The sequence below is a fragment of the Anoplopoma fimbria genome, chromosome 13, assembly GCF_027596085.1.
Source record: "Anoplopoma fimbria isolate UVic2021 breed Golden Eagle Sablefish chromosome 13, Afim_UVic_2022, whole genome shotgun sequence".
Lineage (NCBI taxonomy): Eukaryota > Metazoa > Chordata > Actinopteri > Perciformes > Anoplopomatidae > Anoplopoma > Anoplopoma fimbria.
The window spans coordinates 18,779,344-18,792,580 of record NC_072461.1 but is presented as its reverse complement, the minus strand read 5'-3'; the positions used below and the strand labels follow the sequence as shown (position 1 = coordinate 18,792,580).

Here is a 13,237-nt window from a genome sequence, read left to right as displayed (position 1 = left end):
AAAAATGGAGTAAATATTCAACTTAAATTTGTCAGAAACACATTTCCAAATGGATGTTTGCCATCTCGGCATGAGAGACACTGACTGACTTCTAGTAGCCCTCCCAAGATATTGTAAATGGATAAGAGACATTTCTAAAACCAAGTTAAAATGGGCAGATAAAAATTCTAATTGTTTTTCTAACTGTCTCTATGGTTATAGCACAACAGAACATGAAATCCTGAGACGCTTCTGTTTTGATTGCATTTAATAGTTTAGCATTCTCTGTGGGTGAATAAAAGTTTAGTGGCTGAATAATAATCAAACGCTGCTGTCTCTCTTTGCTCATCCAGAACTCCAGCCATGATTGGATGCTCCTTTGTGGTTGATCGGGAATACTTTGGTGATATTGGTCTGCTGGATCCTGGAATGGAGGTCTACGGAGGCGAGAACATCGAGCTTGGCATGCGGGTAAGGACCACAGATCATCATCCCAGAACACATCAGTGTTGCAGCTTCAATGCATTCAAATAGGAAAGAGTTTTAGAATACTCATTTTGAATGTATATTTTCTTCTTTTTTTAAACTCAGTTAAAGTCACTATGTTCAACAGAACTTCAAATTGCTCAGAGAATTGCTGCAAGAAAAGTTTGTTTTTAATGTTTCCCAGCCAGGGGGGAACAGTTTAAGATACAAAACCCAGGGGCGTCAACAGAAGCCATGATTCAACATTGCAAAGTTTCTTAGATTGGAGTGGAGGAGAAAAAAAAATCCCCTTAATGCAAATCTTCAACCAACCCAAAGGCTTCTAAAGCCTATATACGGAAAATGTAAATCTCTTTTGCTGCTGCTTTGAGTTGAATTTAACGCTTCATGTGAGCGAAAGGCTTGCTGAAGAATTGGTTAGCGTTTAAATTCAGAAAATGTTTCTCTCCAGCCGAGTGGAACCCTTCTGAATCCAAAAGCACTCCTTTAGCTTATTGGAAATCACTCCTTCATTTAACGTCATCTCCACATCCATTTCAAAATCTCGAGACGGCTTCAACGGCACCTCTGAAGTGACGGGCACCTTTGAAACAGCACTTGAACGGAGGCTGGAGAATGGATCTTGGTTTACAGTATACTGCCGTTCTTTATTAAAGCCAGAGACGTTTACAGTTGATTGTGACCTTTTCAGAGTGTCTCATTATTCCACTTAGAGCGGCTTTTCCGCTACATGAATAGCATGTTTTTTTTGCTATTGCCATAAATGATGCAGTCATCTAGCTATTTGTGTCTTTATCTGATTATTTTTTTGCCATTATCACAGAGTGCTAACTCAGCATTATGTAGTATATGCCAACTGCCAAACGCCTCCCACAGATTACACAGTGTTTTCTCATTCAGTAGAGCTGCTTATATGTACCTAACAAACCATGCAACCGATTAGATGAAGTTCGTGGGGAAGATCAATTGAGCTTCAGCAGCTAAATAAAGTTAGAACAACTCTATTGAACTGTGCAGTGAACTTCTTTTGGCTCTCTCACATACATGCTCCTCATTGATTGTTATCAAAATGGATATTTACTGGAGCTTTTTGAATCATAGAGTGAAGAGAATATGCTCTGTCTGTGAACACAATGCCATCACCGATGCAATTACCTATCCTCCTGTTTGGCCTGTTTGTGTGAAAATGAAACACATGCCGCAGAAAAAGGGGCCATTCAGCACATGTACAAGCTGGAATAGGGCTGCAGTCAACAACCAGCTTCAACCGTCCATATTGTACAGCTGCTAATAGAATGGAGATGGGCTTCTGGCGAGTGGACGCGATTACCCCTCTAAAGGCTACTGCGGCTTAGGAAGCTCATTGTAGTGCCGGCTGAGGAGTTGCCATTTCAGATAGGCTTGATTGACAAGAACATGGTTGACAATTAGCCAGGGCAGCTCACAATATCTGAACCTGTCTGGGCCCAACTGACAATAGAGGGTGATGAAACGCAGAGTTCACACAGAAGGGTTATGGCGTATTTATAATTTACTGTGAGTTCCGGCTTCTGTAGATTGCTCGGGGTAAAATGACTTCCAGGATCTAAAGAACTGGCCCCTTTGTAAGCAGAACCTATGCTGGGATGTGCTAGGGCTGATTATATAGTACATGGTAATGGTCATGGCTATGTTTCCTTGAGGAAGAGAATAAAATAAAACCAAGGGAAGAGAAAATAAATCATAAATCTCCCTGAAGTTTTCCGTTTGTTCACCGTTTGTTGAAATAATTTACAGGGTAGGTCCTGTAAATGAAAAGAAATGAACAGAGACATTAAAATACAGAAACAATGAATATATATATATGCTAAAGAAGCTCTCAGCATTATGTAGTAAATGAGTGATGGATACATAATTTGCATCCACACCACTAATACATTCATTCTTGGAGGCTACATAATCATTGCAAAATTTACTAGAATCAACTGGATGTATTTTAACTGTTATGGATGGACTACTGATGCTGCTTCACCTCATAACACAATTTTCCAGTCTGTTAGCGACATGGACATTTTATATCTTCACCTTTTAAATAATCTTAAATGTCTGAACACAAACATTTTGTCTCCCCAAAAGGCTCTGTTTGCAAACAGAGAAAAATGGTTGGGGACTGAAATGATGAATTCTGCCAGAAGTGTCAATATGAGTTTATCTTGTAATGTGTCTCCCACCGCTCCTGCAATGCTGAGTCTTTGCTGATATAGCATCTCAGGAGACCATGACATTGCCTTTCATTTCAAAGTTCCCGTGGGCACGAGTTTTATCCTGTGGTAAATCTGTGGACTGAAACCTTCTAACATGTATTATAATTTTCTATTATGAAGTTAACAGCTAGGGATAAGGGAATGTCAAAGTACCTCTGAAACATTCAGGCAATTATAAAAACTCTCTGGTGAAACAGGGATACATAACGCATTTAAGCGAACAATTAATCCTCAGTAGTTTCTTCCCTTATACTGGTGACAAACAGACGAAAAAATCAGCAAACAAACAAAGTGAACAAAAACATTACCTCCTTGGCAGAGGGAATAACTGAGTGTTTTACTTTCCTCAGTATGATAATTGTGTTAATTCTACATTTGTATTTTTTTCCAGTTATGTTACGAAATTCTACCAACTCTTATATGTTGAGTCATGACAAAAGAAATAATAAGAAATGAATTGGACAAGATTAGAAGTCAATGAAAAAGGCTCTTCTACACAGGAGGTGTTTCAGCCACGTTTTTCAGTCATCTGTTTCATCTTAACAAAATCACTATGACGTGTAGTAATTTGGTTTGGTTTGAGTCTAGATGATGGGTTTACCTCAAACGATATTCCAATATGCTCACTATCCTAACTGCTTTATGAAATCTGTCTCATTTTCAAAACAATCAGTCACCTCCAAATCCAAGAGACTGAAGTGTGATCTCATATGATTGCCTTCTTGTCTCCATGACATTTATTAAACTCACCGGGAACTCCTTTCAAAAATAATGAACCAAAAATCATTCATTTTTTTTCTCTGAAGTTTCGTCTCCATAACCACCTGGGCCAGGCCTCGAGGCATCTGGTCATAATCTCTCTGTCTTGAGGAGAATGGAGCTAATTAAAGTCAAGCGGTACCAACAGCTAGACAGGAGTGGGACATAATTACACTTCACTTGGTCCCCTCCGCATTCAAAGCAGAGTTATTACAATGAGATGATAGTTTACAGCACAACAGATCAGTACAGTTATGATTTTACATTCAGAGTACATTTTTTCATCAGTTTTATGTATTAAATATTAAACAGAGATTGACCACTATACATAATTCAAAAATTAATTTCAAGAGTACAGTGTCTATTGAGCAGGGGTTTTGAAACTGTGGGAGACGCCTCCCCAGGGGGCACGAAAGAGATACTGCGTTAGCTGAAAGAGACAGGTGCAGGACAGTGTTCTGAACTGTTCTGCTGCACCGCTGTTCTGAAAAACAGGAAGATAGTTAATGTAGTGTGACTCACCAACATGGTCAACAGTTGGAGCTGCAGCTCATAGAGCCAGTTAAGGTACTTTAAAACCCTTTGTATCCAATTCCCACAAATTGCATCAAAAGTAGAGATCTTTCTAGAGTCATAACTCAGTCGACAAACAGACACAATACACATATGTTAGGTTCTGTGTACCTTCCTTTCCGGCTTCCATAGGAGAACAGCTTATATTTAACTTCTCGGCAGTTTTGTTCAGTTTATTCCAAATCAATTGGAATTTTTTTGCAATTCAGTACAGAGTTGTGCATGGGATTTTTTCATTGGATTTGGGATTATTGCAAAAGGTAAATTCTGTGGCAAACACAAGTTTAAACATGTTTTGTTTAGCAAAGTAATCTCTACAAATTAACACCACATGATTTGTGTAGCATAAATGCATACACAACTAGGCTGTAAAGGCTGACTACTGTTTGGCGTGATGAAAATGTATAGTCTCACACTTGTTAGCAACAGCCTGTTTTAAGACACTTAAAAGCAAAATAATGTAGAAGAGGGCTATTAACTGACGTATTTCATATCACAGAAAAACCTTGGAATTGCTTAAGCTTTATTTCTAACCAAAAACCCATTAAAAAAACCCCCAGCTACTTAAAGACAAGTTAACTGAAAGTGCAAAATTAAACTGATATACGGGGCACTATATTGTGATACAGTATGACATAAAGAACATTTATTCACAGTCAATTCTTGTTGATTATTGTTTAACTGTATAAACCTTTACCTAAAAGATGGATTATCTGTTGACTAAGATGCATCAATCATCAGTCTTATCATATCTTACAGTATGCTGCATCTTATGCCACCCACTCCTGTCATGTCTCAGTCCATTTATTTTTTCCAGATGGTAATGTTGCTTACTGGAAAAAAATAGATTCATGAATAACTGCAAACTGTAAAGTGAAGCCAGTAAGGGTTATTTCAGTCGGCACAATAACAGGTGCTGCTTCAAAGCAGTTGGTAGAAGTAGTCAGATGTTCTTTTGGTTTATTCTGAGAACATCTGCCCCACTGGACACTTTTAACACAGTTGATTAACCTCACAAGTCCCTTTTTAGATACAAATGGATTCAAAGGGAGTTGGCACACTCCAAATGTTTTGCTTTGTTAAATGTGTGATGACAACATCATGTACTTTAACAACCTCATGTGTATATACGATATACTGTGTGTTCAACATTTTACTTGAATATTTCCTGTTGAACTCGTGAATCTGGGATACAAGCATTAATGTTATATACCAGCTAAACATGATGTTTTGAGGGGAAACAGAGATCAATTTTGAAATTTTCCCTTACCTAACTTGAAAGGACAGTCTGTAATTTTGGGAGTGACTCTCATGAAGTTGTGTTTTGTTCTAATGCATGGGTAGGAGTTGAGCATGGGATAAGGAGGTTGGCAGTGAGAGTGGTAGACACAAGCTGAATTAATACCTTTTATGTTGTCCCTGTGGTGGCTGTATGTGAAGGCTCCGAAGCTGTGCCGTAGGCTACACTGTAGCTGAGATGCTACTGATGCTGGTAGCTCATTGATTGTGGTGAATACAAATTGACTCAAGATGAAAAAGGGCCATCACCTTCTTTTCAGTAACTAGAGCTTTTAATACAAAAAAATAATACAAAAATAAATTATTATTAATAAAGTATTACAAGCTAAAGTAAACTGAAGCATTTTCAGTGCGGTAACAGACATTTATGACACAATCCCTGACATGCGCCTTTTCGTAACAATTGTTCAGCACAGCCTGAAACCTGGATTGAAAAAATAAACACTTTTGTGAAATACGGCCGGGATATGGCAGAGGATAAAAGCTCAGTAACACACATCTAGGAAAGATGTGTGCTACTGAGCTCAAATATTCCAATATTCAGTTTGATTCGAAACAGACTTTCCCACAACATCGCTTGTATCACAAATTTAATGAAAGACTGTAGGTGTCTAGGTTGGGACTCCTATTAGACCTTGAATCAAGTATAAATCAGGCTTACATTAGGAATCAGGGGGACGGATGACTATTGACACCATCAAATACATATTGGTTCTGCTATTTTAAATATAGTGATAATAAAAACCAAAAGATTGTATGTACTGCTGTTCATGTCAGAGGCAAAATTATCTTCATTCAGTCAGCCGAGACCATAGATCGCAAATACAGGACCATGGGGTTCAGAAAGTAGCTTCGACAGTAGGGTGTTTTGTCGTTAACTTTCTGAAAGGATGCAGCAAAGTAACGGTAATGCAGAGCTTGACTTTACCAGGACTAACAGAGTTAATATTAATGTCATCTGCAGGCTACAATGAGTTATCAGGAGCTGCTAGGATAAGCCCAGAGCAAGTTACTTCCTGATAAGCCCTGGTTCCTTTTGGGAACAGCAAAGCTATCTGCGCCCTCTCTGCCCCCATTCATAGCATACCGCCCCAAGAATTCTCTTGTGCTGGTATGTGTTTGTGTGTGTGCTTTGGTGGGTTGTCTTATGTATTGCACACAGAACATTCAGATCATATAGATTGTAACTTGAACATTTACATTTCTGACATGCGCCCTATTAGAACATCTGACCAAACCTCCTGGGACCGCTACAGGCCACAGCCCTTCACAGCGAATGAAATAACCTTGAAAAGGGCAGGAACGTCGTTATGAGGCGGCATTAAGCCCCAGCCATCTGTGGACACCAGCCATTCTGGCCGCTTCAAAATCATTGGTGTGCCCATGTCCATCAAGCAGCAAATGACGTTGGGCACTGACCATATGTGAGCCCTCTCCAACAACCTGAATCATTTCAAAGATGAGAACAAATCTTAGTCCTCTAAGGAATCCTGATATTAAACCTTGTCAAATGGAGGAGACAAATGTGGAGAATTATTGGATAAATACCATAATGAGGAATGCTTTAGGAGCCTGTGGACACGGTGCTTAATACCAACCTATCTGGTAGTTACATATGGTGCAGCAATGTATCCTTCATTGACCTTTGAATGTATATAACTCATGTGGGAACATTATTTGTTGTGGTGCTTGAGTCTGGTCTCATTCTGTTTTCCATCCTCAGAATAAAAAAAGGTCAATTTAATGGCTACTTGCTCAAGACTGGTTCAAGTTGAGAGAGCAATCAATTATTGGCAGTCTTGTTCTTGACTTGGTCCAGAGCTTGTTTGGTCTCAGTCTTACTTTTGTCTCGACTTGCAGTAGGTAGCCTTTACCAAAGCCTATCTCTCTGTTTGCTCATCACATCCTTGCTAGATGACTGATTCATTCTCTCACAATACAATAGAGCTACAACATGGGAGGAACCATCTGCTCTCCATCAATACAGCCCGCCTTAAGGTAACAATGGCATTGGATATTGATTGGGCATTTGTCTTTTTCAATGCCTGCATTATTTAGTGGCGGAATCAATCCTTTGGGGCTTAATGGACTCAGGTTTACTTACTCCATGGTTCATTACTGTATTACTGCATCCATCTAAGGAAGGAGAGACAAGTGGGAATAGATGTAGCTGTAAAATGTGTGTATACAAGTCTCAGATGAGGTATTGTTTCAGAGGAATTACTGCAGCAATTGAAGGACTTACCGCCAACATATGGCGAAGTGGAGCAGCTCTGCATATGCTTTGTGTTGTTGCGGAATTCACCATAGGGTTTGCATTCAATCAATTGACATTATAAAACGTGTTGGTGATTTGTATTCATGCATCTGTGCGTTCTATGCAAAGATAATTCAAGACTCGTATTGTCTTGCCTTTACTTCAGGTCCTGCTGATCCAGGCTTTATCTGTAATTTACGCCTCAACAGATTGTGTGTTTGCCATTAAACAATGACATGTAGCGTACTCCTAGGCCTGTAATGGCTTTGGAAGGAAGACATGGCTTTCTGAGCATCAGCATACATCAGAGAGTTGCTGCTTTGGTGTTCAGGGCCAAAGGGATACGTAATTAGACAGACCTTGTCAGCTTGCCTATTATCCATGTGAATCATAAACTTCATTAAGAAACTCTTTCAAGAGTGACTGCAGATACTCCCACTTTAATTTGAGCACTTTTTGACATTTCAGATGAACTGTGCATTTCACAATCTTCTGCTAGTCTGTACAATTGATATAAAGAAGCATCAAAAGCTCATAGTGTCATCACCAGGAAATACAGTAACACTTAACAAGCACAGATTGGCTCATTCATTATATGAGCGTTAGTTAATCTATTCACAGAATTGTCTCTGTTAGATGTCTCAGACTCAAGTTGAAATCTTAAAATGATCTGACAAGGCCGGAGTATTTGAAGAGTACTAGCACGCAGTGATGTGGTCGCACCAGCAAATTGGCAGGAATATCAAAGACGAACGGCAGCAAATGGATGGAATTAGCTTTTGAGAAGCAAAGTTAAAAAGGACCTCTGCATCTATATCTATTTCTCCATCAACATCCTCCATTTTATGGATGTATGAGGAGGAGAGTCAGGAAAAGAAGGCATGAAGTGATGGGTCATGGGGAGTGGCTCATATCCAGCCCTCTCAATGGAGGAGGGAGCCTTCAGTTCCCAATGCCTTGAAACATCACTCATCATTACACAAGACTTGAGCGGAAGGGAATGGGGAAGGCTAGCATGGCAATGATTCTGTTCAATGTGACATATTAACTAACTGGGGAAAATTTCCACAGATATTCAACAATTGGTGTTGAAAGGCATAACAAAACACAGAGGTCTCAGTGTACTCTTGCAAGGGTAACCAAACTGAAAAGAATAGTTTAATGTGTTTTTCTTCTACTGAATATCACTCTGTTAATATGTAGCTACCAACAGAAGCCAGGTAGTGTAACTTGGCAGAAAGACTTGAAACAGGGAGAAACAGCAAGCTTGGCTCTATCCAAGGATAGAAACAAAACACAGATATATGCCACTATAAACTGTTCCAGAGACCTGTCAATGTTGCCTTTCCTCCTTTGCTGATAGAGGTGAAAGAGTCATAAATTACTTAATGCACATTCATTTTTCAAATTCAAGTGTGATATGTGCCTGTATGAGATCCTCTCAAAGCAGCCCGGTCACAATATTGGGCTTATGATTGACATGACAATTTAAAATATGCTGGGCGTGAGGATAGGTGGATGGCTCAAATGAACACACAATGTTGTTGTCTTATTTTGAAGTTGCTTTGGTGAAGTTTGTGACTGTGTTTATCAGACTTACAGTAAGTTATGTCGTAAATGTTTTACTCACTTTATGTACTTATTTGAAGCCCAACCATGATATTTTTCCAAAACCTGACTTAGTGGTTTTGTGCCTAAACCCAACTGCGTCAATTTCACGGTAACAGCATGGTGTAAACTGACACGGCAAAAGCCTTAAATGCATCATGACTTGTGAAATGTCCTTAAATATAATGCTACTTATACACCTTCCCATGAGAATAGGTGTCTCACAGTTATCATTCATGCGATAAAAAACAAATGGAACCTAAATTCCTCCCTATTTCTCTGTTGATATTTTTCTCACTCACGCAACAGCTTTGAACAATGACTTGCTACCATGTGAGATTCACAGCTTTCAGAACTGGAAATTAGTGTTGGTGTGAATAAATATTGCATAGATAGTGACCCCAGAGCTGATTCTAAAAACAAAAAAGGAAAAAACGTAAGCTCCATGACTGTTTCAATATATTCTACAATCTCTGTGTCTAGTCACAGTTTTACCATCCAGGATGGGTCAACACACTACAGGTAATTCAGACTCTTTCCACTGTGCCACATAAAATCCTTTCATATTATATTTTATACGATATTAGGTATAATGTCTTAATGTCTTAATGTTTTTTTCCCCCACAACCTTAAAACAAGGATGTGAGAAGATGAAAAAAACATGCATTCTTGTTGACCTGCACCTATTAACACATTTCTTTGAAAAGGGTGAGACTTTTTGGGATATCATCTTGCGGAAAGAGATTTTGGTAAAGAGATTGCAGAGTGGAGAGCTTTTCAATTAGAAACAGGGACGTGTAAAATTCCCCAGATGCAACCGGGTGCACACAACTCATTATCTCAAGTGGATACAGCAAGTCTGTTGATGGCTTTCTTCCAGGTTAATTGTGAACATTTTCGTGTGAACTTGAAGGTAGTCCTGCGACACAGTTCTGCTTATGAATCAATCAACTTTGATCAGAATACATACTGCAAAGCATTTTCAATATAATCACTGGAACTGGAGCCTGGTGCCTGCATGCACAGATTACGCACATGTAAATCCCTAAATTATGACTTTACCTCAACCTAAAGATGCTATAGTCAATATTGTTTCTACAAAAAAATGAATCAGATGTGAAAGGGGTCTCTCATAGTGACAAATCCAGAAATAAATATCACACAAATCTGCTGTTCCCCTTGGTCAATGGAGCATTTTATCATCTTTCAGCCCATTGTTTTGGGTTTCTGACCCCATGACTTGAATGCTATGATTTAGCCTCACTGCCCTTAACAGCTCTGATAAACCCACTGTACATTAACTGCACAGCATCCAACAGCAGAGAGACAAAGCTAGCAAGTAGATGGTTTAGCATTTAGCTGCTAAAAGGCAGGGTAATTTCCCATGGGGCAAGTGGAGAGCAAACCAGAGCTAGAAGTACAGTGAACATTGGCTTAATGTGTCTCTATAATTGTTGGATGTGGAGGCAACTGTTCACCATATTGACTTTGAAGATGAAAAATATGTCAGTGTTGTGTGTATAGCTTGTTCCACTGTCCCAATGTGGCCAACAAATGGATTCATTTGATTGCGGACATGGAGACATAGTTTTTGATTCCTAATTTTTTTTGTGTGTGAAGTAACAAAAGTGAAATATTAAGAATACACACTTTATGCTCATATTCTTGTCAGAGAACATAAGAGAGTATAAATACTATCATTTTGTTTGATGTTGTTGTTGGTATTGATAATGTATTAGCTCTCAATTTTAATCCTCAATTATTATAGCCCCTCTGGTTTCCTTGCCATCTAGTCAGGCATTGACTTAACATATGGGATTTTAGATGAATGATACTTAGTGGTTGATAGAACACCAGCTTGGATGTGCACTCAAGTACGAGGACTGAAAGCTGCTGGATTAATGCACATGCACAATCAATTTTGAATCCAACAGTCACACTGCAGGAAAATCATCCGTTGAGGTTCTGAAATGTCACTTGCCTGCAAACTCAGCCTTTTGAATATCCTCAAAATAAATAGGAATAGATATTAAGATTTATTCACTCATAGTGACATTCATTTTTGAATAGACAGAAACAGAGACATAGTTGTTTAAAGTTCCCTTAACCACAGGACACCTCACTAGCCGAGTAGAATACTAAATCATTTAAGCTGCTTGAAAGTAAAGAGATGAGTTATATAATGTGAATTCCCAGAGTCCTGCCAACAGTGCTGTAATGACACAGTAGCAAGTATCTACTGCTCCATATGGAGAGAAACAAATGACAGGAGGAATTAATGTATTTTCTTGGTGTTTTGTGAAGAAACTTCAAGCCAGTAGGTCGATTGACAGTTAATTAATGCCCCCCAGAGGACCAGATTTGCTACATTTCAATTCTGCTACACACTGTAATTTGACACCTACAAGTCAGAGCTTTGTTCTTTTGTTAAATTGTGAAAAGTTCTTCACCAGAATAAGTAAAGTTTTAATCATAGTTTTTTAGTTTTTTTAATAGCAAGCATCTTTTCCCTAATTATTGTTGGACAAGTGGAACAAGTTTGTCAGTAGTGCCGGATGTAAAATAAATAGATTGATGCAGAGATATACAGATACGTCTATATCAAAGACATTAGCACTGATGTCTCATGGATCTCCAGCATCATGACTCCAACATGTCAATACTTTGTTGTGTATGATTGACCATTTGATTTTGATTTATAAAGCAATGCGGCAGAAGTCATCTCTGTGGCATTAAAAGATCACTACACAGTGAGATATTCAGTCAGACCGTCAGAGAGCAGAAAAATACCCCTCGATAATATTTCTCCCCGTTAAACCCATATGTCTTCACGCCAATTGTTATCTGTTTGTATCAAAGTTGCTTCAGTCATGCACACAGACAAGCTGAGAAAGTGGAGTGTACTCTAGTTGACCTCAGGACACGGCTACACTTATCTTGCCAGTCCTGGGGCCTGTTTTTGATGCTGTAGGGTAATTGTCCTCCCTGTCTGTCAAATATGTCAGCTGTCTGGCAAGATGAGGGATTATATTAAGTCTGCATGACCTCAACACTCCCTTTCATTATCTCAATCTGGGTTCTTAGCTCAACAGTAGCTCCATCTCCTCTGCCCTATTTTCCATTTTGACCAATCAGAAAAGGCTGAAATGGTAATATCGTCCTTGCAGTTCCAGTATAGGAAACAGCACCTGAAATCTCCTTCCTCCACACTTTTCTGACAACGTACTGGCTGTGTCTGACTGCTGCCGTTACCAAAACCCACAATCCAACATTCACACACACTTCTTATAGTGATCGGCCAGATGTGCCGAGGTATGTATTATTATAGTGTATTTGGAAATTGAATGGACAGGTTAAAGGTTAATACAATCCCTGATGAAGTGGTCTCAATGACACCCTGGTGATGCCCCATTTTTACTCTTTTGAATATTATTAAATTTCAATGGAGAGTTTTCATGGACTATTATGGAGTAAATACAGTTTGAAGGGTTTTTTTTTCACGCACATGTGAATTTTGTTTTTGTCATGAAAATAACCAAGATCTTAAATCCGAAGCCTGTCTGAATGCCCGTTATAAGCCTCTACATGCTGCATTTTCCCAGTTTATTGATTGTATTGTGTAATGGCCCTGATGGAAACCTGTTTACTGCTGTTAATAGCTTTTATGCTTTTTATGGCTGATGTTTTTCCGTAGCCCTGTGGAGCTTATCACGCAAATGGTCCAGCTGCAATTAACTAACTGCATGTACAGAGACAATTAAATTAAATTAGCAATTACATTACCACTACATCAAAGTGCTCTGTGTTAAGTGCTTCCTCTTAATGATGCAGGCTGCAATTTTGTGAAGGGTCAGTGCCAAATGAACTTGTGCAAAATTCTGTCCCGAGGTCCTGTGTGTGGGATGTCTTAAGATGTAAAAGATTTCTTAGAAGTCTTATTTGGTATTTAGATTTCATTATATTTCCATAATATTAAAATATTTTATGGAAAAATCAGTACCTGCAGCACGTCTGCAGTACCTGCAGCATTGTA

At 38.9% G+C, this 13,237-nt stretch overlaps 1 protein-coding gene across 1 annotated transcript in view; it reads left to right on the top strand.

Annotated features, from left to right (window-relative positions):
- The window catches only part of galnt9 (polypeptide N-acetylgalactosaminyltransferase 9), a 78,519-nt gene that overhangs the window by 44,291 nt on the left and 20,991 nt on the right, over positions 1-13,237 (top strand). Inside the window, 1 exon segment of the mRNA XM_054611146.1 lies at positions 333-450. Coding sequence (XP_054467121.1) covers positions 333-450 — 118 coding nt within the window.